Source organism: Salmo salar, chromosome ssa01, assembly GCF_905237065.1.
Source record: "Salmo salar chromosome ssa01, Ssal_v3.1, whole genome shotgun sequence".
NCBI classification, from domain to species: domain Eukaryota; kingdom Metazoa; phylum Chordata; class Actinopteri; order Salmoniformes; family Salmonidae; genus Salmo; species Salmo salar.
In genome coordinates, this window is record NC_059442.1 from 35,376,584 (window position 1) to 35,394,070 (window position 17,487).

Genomic DNA, 17,487 nt, shown 5'->3' on the forward strand with positions numbered 1-17,487 from the left:
ACTCCGCCATGTTTTGAGATTTTGCGGAGAGGTGTGTTGGTTGGGTTACGGAGAGGGTAGCAACATTTTACATACGCGTTTTTTTCTGGAAAATGCACACCTCTCAACTAATTTTATCTATTTATATACATTTTATCGTCCATAAGACTGTTAGGTCGCAGTAACGTTACATCAAATGACAACGGTCCCACAGCTCACTTGTGGTTAGCTATCGTTTGAAGAAGATTAGAAGGGGCTTGCTCCCTACAAATTCTTTCGTCTCCTGCTTTCGGAATGTTTTCCAAAAAGCCTCATGGGGACGTCAAAAAATCTACACAGAAAGTGTTGGATCCAAAAAAAGATGTCCTGACACGTCTGAAACACTTGCGGATTGTTAGTGGTAAGTCGAAATGAGACATTTGGTCGGCTAGCTAGCTAGGCTATACAGTAGCTTGATGCTACAGCTAAACCAAAGCTATCGAAGCGAGCTCGCGACTTTTTCTGTTGATGCAGAGTAGCTAACATGCCTTGGCTTGTTTCTACTCCATCATTGGACAGATTGGAAGCGTACAGTTGTAGTTAGCCATTATATAATATACTATTTTATTGTATTGCAACGCTTGAAATGAATTTGCTGTGTTGAAATGTGTGGCAAACAGTACAAGTTATGTCAAAGCAATATGGTTGCATACCGATTGTAATCAGTGGTTTAGGATGGTCCATATCTATTCTATTCTGCAAATAAATTGAGATGTCATCCATGATTTGATATACGTTAATCACATTTGTCAGCAGTCCTTGTTTTCCGTTTTGTCACTTGACTTATTCTCAATTTGTGGACTAAAGATGGGACATACAGTGCCTTCAGAAATTATTAATACCCCTTGACTTATTCCACATTTGGTTGTTACAGCCTGACTTAAAAATTGTTTAAATATATGTTTTTCTTACCCATCTACACACTACCCCATAATGTCAAAGTGAAAACATGTTTTTAGAAATTTTGGAACTTTCAATGGGATTCAACTCTGGGTTTTGGCTCGGGCCACTCAAGGACTTATGAATTCTAGTTCTGAAGCCATTCAAGCGTTGCGTTGGCTGTATGCTTGGGGTCATTGTCCTGTTGGAACTTCAATCTTTGCCCCAGTCTAAGGTTGTTTGCATTCTGAAGCAGGTTCTCATCGAGGATTTGTCTGCATTTGGTTCCTTTCTTTGTTACCTCTATCCTTACCAGTCTCTCAGTCCCTGCTGTGGGAAAAGCATCCCTATAGGAAGCACCAGGGACTCTGTCTGTAAATAAGTGGTCAGATGAAGCAGATGCTAAACTACAGGACTGTTTTGCTAGCACAGACTGGAATATGTTCCTGTATTTTTCCGATGGCATTGAGGAGTACACCACATCAGTCACTGGCTTTATCAATAAGTGCATCGAGGACATCCTCCCCACAGTGACTGTACGTACATACCCCAACCAGAAGCCATGGATTACAGGCAACATTCGCACTGAGCTAAAAGGTAGAGCTGACGCTTTGAAGGAGTGGTACTAACCCGGAAGCTTATAAGAAATCCTGCTATGCCCTCCGACAAACCATCAAACAGGCAAAGCGTCAATACAGCAGACCTGCCAACATGCACACATTTTGTGTACCAACTACGCAATTCTGTCCATGTACGAGATCCGAGTTAAAAGTATGCAGAAATGAATAGGGCCTGATTATTATTCTTTTTAAACCATTTTTTATTTTAAAAAATAAATACATCCACTGAGTAAATCTAACATCCTGATTCTCAAGCTGCAACATACAGACATTTACGGAGTTTGTGTCAAGATTTAATGGAGATTAATACATTATTATTTGACGTAGCTGCCCCGTGTCTGCCCCTCCTGTTTCTTGTGATGCTGAGTTTGCTGACTATCAGCTGTATGTAAACACATGGACAAATCCCTTTTCGACTCTGTGTTGTTGTGGAAAGGTAAACACGAATTCTTTCAAGCTAACATTAGCGAACATAAGATGGACATTCAGTGGGCTCTAAAGTGCCAACAGTTCACTTGCATTTGCTAGTGAAAGAAATTAAATGCAAATACGAAAAATAACTCGTGGCATTTGTGTGAGTGTGATATACATTTAATTCTGCGTCCCATTAGTTGTATTTTCCACGTAACATTATGAGGATAACACAACCTGGTAGACTGTAACTGTAATTATGATCCATGTCACAAAAAGCATTACAAAAGTATAATCAAAAATAAATATAAAAATCTTGGCATTAAATGGAGTTGGGAGTTTAGAAGACTGCGCGATGAAGAATGAGTGACTGTCCGGTATTAGCTATAGAGGCAATGCTTCTAAAATGCTGTTGCACTAGATTTGAGATTTCATCAATTTTGAAAATCTGAAATGATGTATGCACTGCAAAGAAATACAATAGACACTTACATAGGCTGAAACAGCGGACTCTTCTAGCAAACAGCGTACCCTACTTAAGCTTTGTGTGGCCAGTTTGCGGTCTGTGTCGATGCGATCATTTGTTTTTGTTTTTATGTTTTAAAAATAATTTTGCTTTTAGCGTTGATTAGGAACCGTGTCTAAAAACCCAATACTTGTGAGCTGGCCCTAGTGATTGGCCCTGTTTGAGAGGTGACAAGCGTTACTCTGCTATAGAGACTAAACGTGGGGGCATGTGCTAAGAAAAATGTTATAGATAATTATCTCCATTCTACACTGCACATGTAATGGAATAAACATACAGATAATCTGTGCTAATTCCACACAACATATATTTATTTTATATGTTCTGTACTTATGAGTATGAATCTTTTATTTATGTTTTGTAAATACCTTTTCAGGGGACTAAACTCAACCAGGTGTGATCCATAATGTTTGTCTAAGCACATGAATCTCCAATTTGCCGCGCACGTTTGGTACTCTAAAAAGTTGGACAGGGTTGGCAGGTCTGATACAGGACTAAGATCAAATCGTACTACGCCAGCTCTGACGCTCGTCGGATGTAGCAAGGCTTGGAAACTATTACAGACTACAAAGGGAAGCACAGCCGTGAACTGCCCAGTGGCATGAGCCTACCAGACGAGCTAAATTACTTTTATGCTCGCTTCGAGGCAAGTAACACTGAAACATGTATGAGAGCATCAGCTGTTCCGGATGACTGTGTGATCACGCTCTCCGCAGCCGATGTGAGTTAGACCTTTTAAACAGGTCAACATTCACAAGGCCGCAGGGCCAAACGGATTACCAGGACGTGTACTCCGAGCATGCACTGACCAACTGGCAACTGTCTATACTGACATTTTCAACCTCTTCCTGTCCAAGTCCGTAATACCAACATGTTTCAAGCAGACCACCATAGTCCCTGTGCCCAAGAACGCTAAGGTAACCTGCCTAAATGACTACCTACCCATAGAACTCACGTCTGTAACCATGAAATGTTTTGAAAGGCTGGTCATGGCTCACATCAACACCATTATCCCAGAAACCCTAGACCCACTCCAATTTACGTACCGCACCAACAGATCCACAAATGATGCAATCTTTATTGCACTCCACTCTGCCCTATTTAAAAACATTATTTTTTACCTTTATTTATCTAGTCAAGTCAGTTAAGAACAAATTCTTATTTTCAATGACGGCCTAGGAACAGTGGGTTAACTTCCTTGTTCAGGGGCAGAATGACAGATTTTTACCTTGTCAGCTCGGGGACTAGTCCAATGCTCTAACCACCAGGCTTCCTGCCTCCCCACACCTGGACAAAATCAACACCTATGTCGGAATGCTAATCATTGACTACAGCTCAGCGTTCAACACCATAGTGCCAACACATCTCATCACTGAGCTAAGAACCCTGGGACTAAACACCTCCGTATGCAACTGGATCCTGGACTTCCTGACGGGCTGCCCCAGGTGGTAAGGGTAGATAACAACACATCCGCCACGCTGATCCTCAGCACGGGGGCCCCTCAGGGGTGCGTGCTCAGTCCCCTCCTCTACTCCCTGTTCACTCATGACTGCATGGCCAGGCACGACTCCAACACCATTATGACGGGTTGCATCACTGCCTAGTATGGCAACTGCTTGGCCTCTGACCGCAAGGCACTACAGAGTGTAGTGCTTACAGCCCAGTACATCACCGGGGCCAAGCTTCCTGCCATCCAGGACCTCTACCAGGCGGTGTCAGAGGAAGGCCTTAAAAATTGTCAGACTCCAGCCACCCTAGTCATAGACTGTTCTCTCTTTTTTTGAGTATTTTCTTAACTGCATCGTTGCTTAAGGGCTTGTAAGTAAGCATTTCACTGTAAGGTCAACACCTGTTGTATTTGGCGCATGTGACAAATAAAATTTGATTTGACCAAGATTCTTCTTGAATGGTTGCTCAGTTTGGTTTGATGGCCAGCACTAGGCAGTCTGGGTAGTAACATATTTTTTTCCATTTTCCCAATGATGGAGACCACTGTGCTCTTGGAAACTGTCAACACTGAAATTGTTTTATACCATTCCCCGGATATATGCCTCATCACAATTCTATCTCGGAGATCTATGGACAGGTCCTTGGACTGCATGGTATAGTTTCTGCTCAGCCATGCACTGTCAACTGTGGGATCTTATATAGATAGCTGTGTTTCTTTCTATACGGAACAAAAATATGAATGCAACATTCAACAATTTCAAAGATTCCTCCCCCCTCAGACCAAGGTGGAGGACCTGAGCTGGTGTGGTTACACGTGGTATGCGGTTGTTATGCTTGTTGGACATTCTGCCAAATTCTCTACTACGACAATCGAGGCGGCTTATGGTAAAGATATGATTATTCAATTCTCTGGAAATGGCTCTGGTGGACATTCTTGCAGTCAGCATGCCAATTGCACAATCTCTCAACTTCAGACGTCTGTGGCGTTGTGACAAAACTGCACATTTTAGTGACCTTTTATTGTCCCCAAAACAAGTTGCACCTGTGTAATAATCATGCTATTTAATCAGCTTCTTGATATTCCCCACCGGTCAGGTGGATGGATTACCTTGGCAAAGGGGAAATGCTCACTAACAGGAAGGTAATACCGTGCACAACATTTGAGAAATAAGCTTTTAGTGCATATGTAAATATCGAGGATCATTTTTATTTCAGCTCATGAAACATGGAGCCTACACTTTACATGTTACCTTTATATTTGTGTTCAGTGTAAGTCATGTCCAAACAATTGAATTGGCCACAGGTAGACCCCAATCAATTTGTAGCGACATCTCAAGGATGATCAACGGAAATTGGATGCACCTGAGCTCATTTTAGAGTGTCATAGCAAAAGCGTGTGAATACATACAGTACCAGTCAAAAGTTTGGACACACCTCCTCATTCAAGTGTTTTTCTTTATTTTTACTATTTTCAACATTGTCGAATAATAGTGAAGACCTCACAACTATGAAATGACACACATGGAATCATGTCGTAACCAAAAAAGTGTTAAACAAATCGAAAATATATTTTAGATTCTTCAAAGTAGCCACGCTTTGCCTTGATGACAGCTTTGCACACTCTTGGCTTTCTCTCATATGATTCCATATGTGTTATTTCATAGTTTTGATGTCTTCACTATTACATTTTTAAAAAATAAAGAAAAACACTTGGTGTGTCCAATCTTTTTACTGGCACTGTATGTAAATAAGTCAAGGGGCATGGATACTTTATGAAGGCACTGTATAATAAAACCAGATTGGAGATATCATTCAATTAATTGAGGGAGTTCATCAAAGAGCTGCCTGCTTGAGAGTCAGGTCAATAGGGGTCTGTTTGGAGGATGGTCTTAGCTCTGTCAGTGACATTGGGTGGTGGACCCTGTGAAAAACAGCTAATTTAAACTGGGGCTTCCTTTGGGATTTGTCAGTGTTTGAATACCCATACTGTATACTACATACTTAATGAGTATATACTATTAGTTTTAGTATACTGTAAACTAACGGGATCCTTTCAGTTGAGCATACTAGCACTTCACCTGTCGACCAGAAGTTGATGCTGTTATTATGCAACTTCTTGCTAGATGGTTAGCATAATAAATGAATAGCTAGACATCTTACAACTTTGTGTGTGTTCGTAAATTCAATCTGGAGTGCCATGTGCTCAGAGTGCGCTCTGGGCATTTGTAAATTCAGAGAGTTGTCATAAGTTCAGACTGTTCAGAGGGAGCACTGCCCGTTCTGGACAAGGAGTAGGGTTGAGCTGAACATTCTGACCCCACAACGGCAGTCAAACATCTAAGCTAACTTGCTAAAGTTGTCTAGCTTGCAAGCTACTTCCAGACACAAATGAGAGAACACCTCACTCTGACCATTTTACTTGGCCTAGCAGAGCTGGTTAGGCTGTTTTCATGTTATCTAGAGCGTTGGTGACTAACTGTGCTGCACGGAAATAGTTTCCACTGCTTGTATACTTCGTATTTTGGCAAACGTAGTACGAAATCGGGGAACTTTTTGCATACTAACTATATCCATACTATGACCTGTAAGTATACTACGACCGGTAAGTATACTACATAGTGCTGTTAGTATGAGTATTCGAACACAGCTCGAGAGTGCAGAGTCCAACTGGGCAATTCCACGGTAACAGTGATGCTGTCAAACAAAAACCAATGATTACAAAGTTAAACAAACCATAACATTCTATGCACAAGGACTACTTTCAACAATTTCCACACAATTTTACTAAAATGCATTTACTTGAACAGTGCAGATCAAAAGTTTGGTTTCGCAAATGACGGCACCAACAGCACAATCAGGTTTTTGTTTGGCATGCATTTTAAGGTGAAAAGTCTGAAGCTGTGTTCGTATACCCATGCTAACATACTGTGTACTATATACTTAATGAGTATATACTATATACTATTAGTTAATTTTAGTATACTGTAAACAAACAGTATCCTTTCAGTTGAGCGTACTAGCTCTTCGTCGGTCTACCTGAAGTTGATGCTGTTGCTATGCATCCTCTTGCTAGCTAGTTAAATCAAATTTTATGTCACATGCACTGAACACAACAGCTGTAGGTAGACCTTACAATGAAATGTTTACATACAAGCCGTTAACCAGCGATGCAGTTAAGAAAATACCCCCCCAAAAAGTAAGAGATAAGAATGACAAATAATTAAAGAGCAGCAGTAAAATAACAATAGCGCGGCTATATGCAGGGGGTACCGGTACAGAGTCAATGTGCGGGGGCACCGATGTCGAGGTAATATGGACACGTAGGTAGAGTTATTAAAGTGATTATGCATAGATAATAACAGAGAGTAGCAGCAGGGTAGAAGGGGGGGGGGGTCAATGTAAATACTCTGGGTAGCCATTTGATTAGATGTTCAGGAGTCTTATGGCTTGGGAGTAGCTTGTTTAGAAGCTTCTTGGACCTAGATTTGGTGCTCCGGTACCGCTTGCCGTGCGGTAGCAGAGGGAACAATCTGACTAGGGTGGCTGGAGTCTTTGACAGTTTTTAGGGCCTTCCGACACCGCTTGGTATAGAGGTCCTGGATGGTAGGAAGCTCGGCCCCAGTGATGTACTGGGTTGTACGCACTACCCTCTGTAGTGCCTTGCGGTCGGAAGCTGAGCAGTTGCCATACCAGGCAGTGATGCAACCCGTCAGGATGCTCTCGATGGTGCAGCTGTAAAACCTTTTTGAGGATCTGAGAACCCATACCATGTCTTCTCAGTCTCCTGAGGGGGAATACGTTTTGTCGTGCCCTCTTCACGACTGTCTTGGTGTGCTTAGACCATGTTAGTTTGTTTGTGATGTGGAAACCAAGGAACTTGAAGCTCTCAACCTGCCCCACTGCAGCCCCATTGGTGGGAATGGGGGGTGTGCTCGGTTCTCCTTTTCCTGTAGTCCAGTCATCTCCTTTGTCTTGGTCATGTTGAGGGAGAGGTTGTTGTCCTTGCACCACACGGTCAGGTCTCTGACCTCCCTATAGGCGATCTCATCATTGTCGGTGATCAGGCCTACTACCACTGTTGTCATCAGCAAACTTAATGATGGTGTTGGAGTCGTGCCTGGCCGTGCAGAGTGAACAGGGAGTACAGGAAGGGACTGAGCATGCACCCCTGAGGGGGGCCCCCGTGTTAAGGATCAGCGTAGTGGATGTGTTGTTACCTACCCTTACCACCTGGGGGCAGCCCTTCAGGAAGTCCAGGATCCAGTTGCAGAGGGAGGTGTTTAGTCCCATGGTCCTTAGCTTAGTGATGAGCTTTAAGGGCACTATGGTGTTGAACGCTGAGCTGTAGTCAGTGAATAGCATTCTCACGTAAGTGTTCCTTTTGTCCAGGTGGGAAAGGGCAGTGTGGAGTGCAATAGAGATTGCATCATCTGTGGATCTGTTGGGGCGGTATGCAAATTGGAGTGGAACTAAGGTTTCTGGGATAATGGTGTTGTGAGCCATGACCAGCCTTTCAAAGCACTTCATGGTCACAGACGTGAGTGCTATGGGTCGGTAGTCATTTAGGCAGGTTACCTTAGTGTTCTTGGGCACAGGCACTATGGTGGTCTGCTTAAAACATGTTGGTATTACAGACTCAGACAGGGAGAGGTTGAAAATGTCAGTGAAGACACTTGCCAGTTGGTCAGCGCATGCTCGGAGTACACGTCCTGGTAATCCGTCGCCCTGCGGCCTTGTGAATGTTGACCTGTTTAAAGGTCTTACTCACATCGACGACAGAGAGCGTGATCACACAGTTGTCCAGAACAGCTGATGCTCTCATGCACATTTCAGTGTTACTTGCCTCAAAGCGAGCATATAAGTTATTTAGCTTGTCTGGTAGGCTCGCGTCACTGGGCAGCTCTTGGCTGTGCTTCCCTTTGTAGTCTGTAATAGTTTTCAAGCCCTGCCACATCCGACGAGCGTCTGACCCGGTGTAGTACAATTCGATCTTATTCCTGTATTGACACTTTGCCTGGTTGATGGTTCGTCGGCAGCTCTTCCCTTTAGCTCAGTGCGAATGTTACCTGTAATCCATGGCTTCTGGTTTGGGTATGTACGTACAGTCACTATGGGGACGACATCATCGATGCATTTATTGTTGAAGACTATGACTGATGTGGTGTACTCCTTAATGCCATCAGAAGAATCCCGAAACATATTCCAGTCTGTGCTAGCAAAACAGTCCTGTGGTTTAGCATCTGTTTCATCTGACCACTGTTTTTATATACCGAGTCACTGGTGCTTCCTACTTTAATTTTTGCTTGTAAGCAGGAATCAGGAGGGACACAATGAGAACACTCTGATCATGTTACTCGCCCTAGCAGAGCTGGTTAAGCAGTTTTCATGTTATCCAGAGCGTTGATGACTAACTGTGCAGCTGGCAACAATTTAATTACGCTTTTTTGCCGATGTTTACTGACACCAGCCATATTCAACGGGTGTTTAGCGCTCGTAAAGTCATTATTCTTCATTGTTCCGCTCTGTTACTCGCAGACGAGTGCTCTGAAATCTGAGTAGATAGCCAGAGTGAATTTACGAAAGCACCCGAATGTCCATTGAGAACGCACAACGACTATACTATTTAGCTAAGCTAAGAATGATGGGAATAATCAAGTCAATAAACATTAAGTAGTTAGTTAGCCTATAGTTAATATACTGGCAAGTTTGATGTATAAGTAGCCAACTAACGTTACCATTAGGTCGCTAGCTAACATACCATACATACTGCTCTAATGATATGCTATGTGGTTCGTAAAGACAGCGTAGCTAACAAATTGTCAGCCAACATAACGTGTAATGTAACTTTATTTTAGAAGTCATTACATTACTCAATATTTTCTTAACATTTTTCATAATTATTTAAAGCAATGAATTTGTATCCACTCAATGTACTTCGGCTGGATATTTTCCGCCAATTTCTTCAAATCTAAAAACAATGTGAAGCCTGCGTGTATACCTCATATTTTGACGAATTTAGTATGACATCTGGGAACTTTTGACATACTATGATCAATAAGCATACTATGTACTCAATTCCCGTCACAAATAGTACAGTTAGTGCGGTTAGTATGAGTATTCGAACACAGCTCAAGTCCCAGAATCACTCTTATCATGGAATTGCAATACTATATTCCCAAAGGGTCCTGAGTTTAAAGCCACAAGCCCCCTTGTTGCATGGCCTGTTCCAAGGCTTTTTTGATATGCTCTTGAGTGGAAATGGAATAGATGGTTGAATGTTGGTTTTGCAGTACCTCTGAAAAAGATCAATGCTTCATGCCATTGTGACTTGTGAGTGAAACATTGCAGTTCCATCTCATGAACCCATTTCCTCTATTGTGTTCAGTGCAGTTACCAGGTTTCCTGTTTCCATTGTCCCCCAGTACAGCAACTACTGTGGGAGCACAGACTGTCATCGTGTCACTGTGCTGCTGTGCCAATAGCAGAGGTTGGAGAGGCGTGTGTGTGCTGCTGAGAAACAACAGCCACATGCTGTGTAATAATGTCATGTTTTAAATTAATGTTAGGCCTAGCGTTTCATTTTATTGGTTGTTGATGAATTAAGAAAACATTGTGTAGGTTAATTCATGTAAAACTATAGGCTAATATCACAACTGTAGTATCTAGCAAAAATACGTTAATTGTGACAGTCTAAAGACATGACTTGAGTGCTGTGCTTTAGCTAGGTAACTGTAAATGCAAATTTTATTTCAAAAGTAGAGGTATTGTTCCCTGGTTTTTAGTGCTGCACACAGTGTACACCTACAGTGGCTTCAGTTTGCCAAGGAGGAGGGAGTAGGCTAGGAACTGCACTCTGTGCAAAGTGGGATGGGTGTGCCCTGACACGCACACTATCCATGGGGAATTTCAGGCCCAGATAAGAATCACGCAATCATGTTGAAGATATAGGCTCGGCCTAATAGAGAGAAGTGTGGCTACCTGACCATAATGGCAGCTACGCAACAGAGGACAAGCTTCAGGCATGACGCCACACATGATGTGTAACCTATGTCAGTGTTTCCCGTAGCTTAATCCACATCCAGGGCTTCTTTAAAGTAACTGTCCAGTGTTTCCTGATTTCTATGAAATATGAACATACAATGTCAGTGAAATAGTTTTCCTTCCAATATATTGCAATTAACTATGTTTAAAAAGTAACTTTTCTGTGTTGGAATGGTGTGGGTGTACCCCAACAATAGAATGGTGTGGGCGTATATCGGTCATTGAAAATATTTGTGCGAGTGGACTGCTCATCAGACAGCATCCTCCTCAGGAGGATGACATCATCCTTTTAGGAAATAGCACGTTTTTTTTAGAATCTCTCTTTTTGAGAGAGGTGGGGAACTTGAAATGTTTTTTTTCTTTCTTCTCAAATGTATGCTTTGGCCACATGCGTATGGGATGAGTTAACAACATTCGGGTATGCGTTAACAGAATATAAACTTTTTAAAAGTGGTATTTTCACTGGACAGTTTCTTTAACCAAAATCTTCAATTGAAAGAAACCAATAGAGGGGTGGGGGGGTCTAGTTATGAAATGTTGATCATTTCAAGCAGCAGTAGGCTAAACATTATGGCAACTGGCAAGTGGTAGCCTAACTCAGAACAACATCTGCCTGTCTGTGTCTTTGGGAATGAGGAGTTGGTAACGTCAACGCCCTGTCCTTTATTGCATTTTATTTACAGTCAGATGCTGCTTAATTCTATTAGCCTATCAGAGAGCAGCACGAGACAACAGTGGACATCACGCTACCAAAATGAGGCTATAACAATCCAATGAGCTCAAGATGATTATTATTAGCATATCTTGAAGTTAGCTATTTCATAAAATGAATGGGGCCCTCTTCTGTTGTATATGTAACTACCATATTCTGTATCCCAAATGGCACCCTATTCCCTATACAGTGCAGAACCATATGGGCTCTGGTCAAAAGTAGTGCACTGTATAGGCAATAGGGGGGCATTTGGGTGCAGCCATAGTGTTGTCGGAGCCAGGCACTGGTCTGAATGCATCATGTAGGTTTGAATAGCCCATGGTACTAGTACTACCACCATGTCAAAAGAACAAATCCAGACAGACAATGTGTATGGTTGGACCTAGTCAATGTTCCTAATCGCAGTAGTATGATTGTGTGTTATAGACAGAGGGGTGGCATAGATTAGTGCTGCTGACTACATTCTTCATGTAAACATGACCGGGGAGAGAGAGGGCCATTCGTCTCTCCTAAGTGTTCTTACCCGCCTGACGCTGCTCTCTTCCACAAACGGTGTGCTTCCCAAATGGCACACTATTCCCTGTTGTGCACTGCTTTTGACCATAGTTCTAGGTCAAAAGTTATGAATAGGGTGCCATTTTAGACGCAGCCACTAGCCTATCTGATAAGGACACTTTTCTCTTCCATGTGTTCTATTTTGGAGGTGGAATAGTGGTTCTGCCTGTTGCTATATCAGCAGAGAAAGTCAACAAGAACATGTCCCCTTCCCTTCCCCAAGCTAGGCTATTGTTCAGGACGGAACATTTCTGGCACACAACTGGGCCAGCTGAGGAAGCTGGATTTTGAGAGTGGGGTTCCGTTTTAGGTGTGTGTGTGTGTGTGTGAGTGAGTGAACTTCAATTTGGTAGATGGGTAATATTTACAAGAATACTTTCTGACAAGTGTAGCTCTTCAGCCATGTCATGTCAAAATTAGTTACCAGTGTCACCTTTGGGCCAAGATGTTTTTTTCTTCATGTTGGATATGTCTCAGCCGTTCTTTGTCCTGCACCCGTCTCAAGCTGGACCTCCGTCTCTCCTGGCTTTTCTCTGAAGGAACGGAAGGCTTATGGCCCAGAGGAAGCGACAGCAGGCTGGTCATGGGATGCGCGGAGAGGTGTTGCAAGGATGGAGATGGACTGTCATAGAGAGTGGCGTTGGGGTTAGGTTGTTTAGGAGAGGTGTCTGAGCTTTGTGTAATGTTACTGGAATGGTAGCCTACACATATTAGCTTGTTCAGAGTCTGTCAAATCAGTTATGTGAGATATGCACCATATCCCTTAGAGGTCAGAGAAGAGCTCTTGGAGCCTGTTGATGTGTCTGTGCGTGTGGCACCAGTGAGAGCATTTCCAAAATTAGTCCTCAAGAAAAATTGGTTCTCAACTCCTGAGTCACTGCTGTAGGCCTAGTATTTTTTCTAATCATTCAGACAAGAGGCAAAAAATAACTGTTGGAAGTATTTTACAAAAGGTTCACTAAGTCACACATCCTCTCTGCATGATTCGTCCATCCTCTCCTCTCTGGGTCTGTTCAGGATTACAGGGGTAAATCATGTCACGGGGGATTTAAAAGCCTCCGTTGAGATTCTCCAGTGTTCAGTAAGACTGGAAAGAAAGGGAGGACAGATGCTTCCATGTGTCTCCCTATTCCTGTAGTGTTTTCCCACTGGCAAGCTTCTCAACACTGTCCTGGCAACGTCCTCCACAAGACCCTACCTAGCTGATTAGTGTGTAAATTAATTTTGGGCAAGCAGGTCCTCAAGGCTAATTTGTTGTTATACTGACCATCTGACACTCAGCCAGGGGTCAGAAGCCTCTGAGCTTCTCTCCCTATGATTTGTGTGTATGTGTGTGTCAGGGTTTCCGTTAGCAACATGTGGCACCGGACATTTGACGACAGCATTTTAATTTACTGGACATTTTGAGAAATGTACCTGACCCCATATGCATTGGGTGCGTAACCAGATTACGGCATCCACCAACTGTACTCAGAATGGCAGAAATCACATTTAGATTATGGTAATTCATATTAACAGAACATGCAAGTCCAGGATGCAACAATGTGCGGTCCGTCTTACCGAATTCGGATGCGCATTTTGAAGGTAATAGAATAACTGTCCACATTTAACTTTTTCTACGCCAACAAGATGAGTAACAAACAGAAAAATAAGTAGCCTCTGTCAATGTACTATCCCCCATAGTAGAAAAGTGTACCTATTCTATTGGTCAGCTTGTCGAAAAAGATATTCCATACAGACTCTGGGACAGTTGTGGGGCGATAGCCTAGATCCCAAATGCATACTACCAGTAGGCCTAGGCTACATAAAGAAAAGTTAAAAAGCAAGGAGTCGGATGCAAAAGACTGGAAAATTTAGCTTAAAATGTTGATCAACTTTTATTTCTTCACATAAGTGCAGCAATGCGCACATGGCAGTAGGCTTTGCATGAATGTTCGTTCCATAATGCAATTAATGGGAAAACACAGTTGTCAAAGCGCACGGCACATGCCAGCGGTTTCCTGTGACAGAGATGAAAACATCCGATAGTAATTTAGAAAGAAGTGAGATCCATTATGCAACAACTAGCATGGGTTGCTAATATGACTAGGATTGTGCATTTGGCTACTGGATGGTAAAATAATTGCCTCCATGGAAATGGTCTGATTTTGGCTAGGCTACTTTGAAGCAAGGTAAGAAATGCCTAATAATATTTAGTAAAACGTTCAGGTTTCAAACAATTAAATACATGTTTTCAAAATGCATACTGCCTCCAGCTCATTGCAAAGTGGTGTGTGATGCACTAACGATGCCTGCCTTCCGTTCCCTGTGCATTTGCTGTTTAAAATGCTGTAGCAGCAGCTCTCACGCTGTCAGACTATCTGTATGCCGTACAAATGTGATAAATAGCCTACATAACGAATATGTAGTCTACAGACACGCCAATTTAATTCCCCCAAATTATGCAAATGAACCTATAGACTGATAAGCATGACCAGTCAAATGTATTTCCATTAATTAATAGGCCCAGAAAATATTATTTTGCAATTTAATGTTTTTCTTCTTCTCTGGCGGCAATTTTATTTATCATCTTTTCTATAAAAAGATATTGTCCAAAGGCCAGCTATTACCTGCTAACGGAAACCCTGATGTGTGTGTGTGTGTGTGTGTGTGTGTGTGTGTGTGTGTGTCCACTCAGCCAGGACAGTGCCAGGGGTCCGGTGCCTCTAAGCGTTCACCTGAGACCATGTCACATGAGACCGTAAACACTCGTCTGTCAGTCGGTATTCTCCGAGCCTTGGCTTAAGATGTCAAGGTCACATTGCTAAGTGTTTGTCCACCACTACCGTTGTTGTAGAAGTGTTGTGTTCTTTATTTGGGTTAATAGCCCCTCGAGGCGGCTAGCTCTGAAGTAATTGATAATGGGCGGGAAAATGACTGAGAATAAGCAGTGACTGACTGACTCCACTTTGAAGTACAGTTACAGCTATAGTAGGGCCACAAGCTTGTTCTGACCATGTGACCTGACCCCTCTCACTCTTTCTCTCACTCTTTCTCTCACTCTCTCTCTCTCTCTGCAGAAAATGCTGAGTCGGGGGATCTGAAGCACTTCTTTGACCAGTACTACTCTCACATCTACTATGTGTTCTTTGAGAACTTTGTCGCCATTGAAGTCAGTCTCAAACAAAAAGGTGAGAATACAAGGTCAAGAATACTCTGGTTGGTTGGCCTGACACGGGTATTGTTTGAGCCACTTCCTCACATTCACTTCTCTTTTGTAGGTCACAAATCGCAAAGGGAAGAACTTGACTCCATTCTATTCATATTTGAGGTAAGACTGTTACTTCTGAAATATTGAGGGGATGTTTTAAATGTCACAGTTCTTGAGAGTGATGGCATCTGACTTAATTGGTCGATAATACACAGAATTCCTAGAAAGTAGAATGGAGGAGGTATAACGGAGGGTTAGCCTAAGCAGGTTAGTGTGTAGGCTACTGTAAATCAGAGATTAGGGTGCTTCTGAATGTTCTCTAAAGTTGGTTCGTTAACTCCTCAATCCCCATGTGTGAAATATCCCCCAGACCGTGAATGTGGAGCCATTGAAACACACATACATTGCCACGTGATGTTATTAGACTGGAGGCTACATTCACTGAGGCCTCAAGGCTTGTAGCAAGATGTTCTGTTTAGATTTCAAGGATCTACATGATCCCACATCTCTCTCACTTACTTTGACAATAAGTATTTAAGATGACTTAGTTGTTTAAGGCACGTGTGTGATATTTATAGACACAGGCGGTGAGCTGAGAGGCTGGTTTTTGGTCCAAACAAAATGGGTCTGTTTCGTGTTTGGCACACTAGTGGCCTTTTATCAGTTGACATGGGGTGTGAATGAGTCATGTGGCATTACATCTTCATAGTCTCCTTACAGGGAGGGCCAAGTCCACATGCTGCAGTTGAGCTTGCAAGTAAGCATTTCACTGTGCTGTTTTACACCTGCTGTATCATGTGCGCGTGACAAATAAACTTTGAAACCTCACAACTAAAATCACTGCCAATTCCCTGAGAGAATTGAGTGTCAGAGTGACAGGGCTTAAGTACATTTACATTGTAGTATTTTAGCAGACGCTCTTATCCAGAGCGACTTACAGGAGCAATTAGCGTTAAGTGCCTTGCTCAAGGGAACATCATCAGATTTTTCCCCTAGTTGGCTCAGGGATTCAAACCAGCGACCTTTCAGTTACTGTCCTGGCCTCTTAACCATTAGGCTACCTCTTTCGGGTGTTGAAATGTGTGGGATTAGACAAACTATTGTAATGTAGGTTTATGTTCACCCCTCCCTCGTCTTTGTTTCAAAGATGTCCATGGGAAGGTGTGTCGTCAACTCACCTCTCCCAGGTTGCCTCATGGTCTTCTTATTGCGATATCTACCGCTTAGCTGGTTACTTCATCCATAACGGAGAGGCGAGGCGTCTGACAGACTACTTGGATAATTGCCCATATATTCCACAACGAAGATAGATTATTTTGTTTCAAAATGGTTGTAATACCGACACTGGCCTAAATACCGTTTCTGACTGTTGTAATTTATGTTCTGTTTACAGAAGATTCTGCAGCTCCTACCAGAGCGAATACACGGACGATGGCAGTTCCACAGCATAGGTACATTTATACTAGGCCCTTGTACATGTTGTGCCATTGTGAGTGTGGACGTCTTTATCAGCTACCGGTAAGTGTGTGGGAGTGCGAGTCTTTTTTTTGGTTTTTTTTCTCTAGATTTTACCTCATGATCAGACATTTGGTCCCATCATGTGTTTGAAATCAGGTTAAGCCAGTTACATGGGTATCGGGCCCACACACTCCTCCCTTGCCAATGTCTCTTAGTTCTGGCTGTAGCTAATTGAGTTCCTACATGATTTGTAACATGCGTTTGGAGTGAGAACGGAAGGAGCGCAGTGCTGCCCTCTCCTCACCCCTCCACTAGGTGGTCTCTCCTTTTCCACTGCACTGAGACCACTGTGCAGTTGGATACAAAGGCCACCCAGAGAAAGACAGAGAATGCCATGGACCTGGGGATGAGGGTCTCCCAGGTCTGACCGAGTACTCTGACATGTACTGGGGGCGGGGGGCTTGCTGGTTATTGCTATTCTGGTTGATGTGAATTGTTTTCCCCTCACAGGCCTCATCCTGAAGAAGCTGTTGCACACTGGGAACTCTTTAAAGGTATATCAGATTGGTCCTTCACTCGTCAGTAGCATCGCCAGTAGCCAACTTGCCTCTGCTTGATGTACAACTGT

The 17,487-nt window shown here is 42.8% G+C and overlaps 1 protein-coding gene across 10 annotated transcripts in view; it reads left to right on the top strand.

Moving 5' to 3' along the window:
• The window catches only part of ralgapa1 (Ral GTPase activating protein catalytic subunit alpha 1), a 74,518-nt gene continuing 57,031 nt past the window's right edge, over positions 1-17,487 (top strand). For all 10 annotated transcript variants that reach the window (XR_006769663.1, XM_045717276.1, XM_014193201.2 and 7 more), the window contains exons 1-5: positions 1-379; positions 15,271-15,381; positions 15,472-15,521; positions 16,795-16,852; positions 17,370-17,413. Coding sequence is in view for 9 of the 10 variants with exons in the window: in XM_045717276.1 (XP_045573232.1) it covers positions 274-379; positions 15,271-15,381; positions 15,472-15,521; positions 16,795-16,852; positions 17,370-17,413 (369 nt within the window). In the remaining variant the exon portion in view is untranslated. The remainder of the gene's footprint in view (positions 380-15,270; positions 15,382-15,471; positions 15,522-16,794; positions 16,853-17,369; positions 17,414-17,487) is intronic.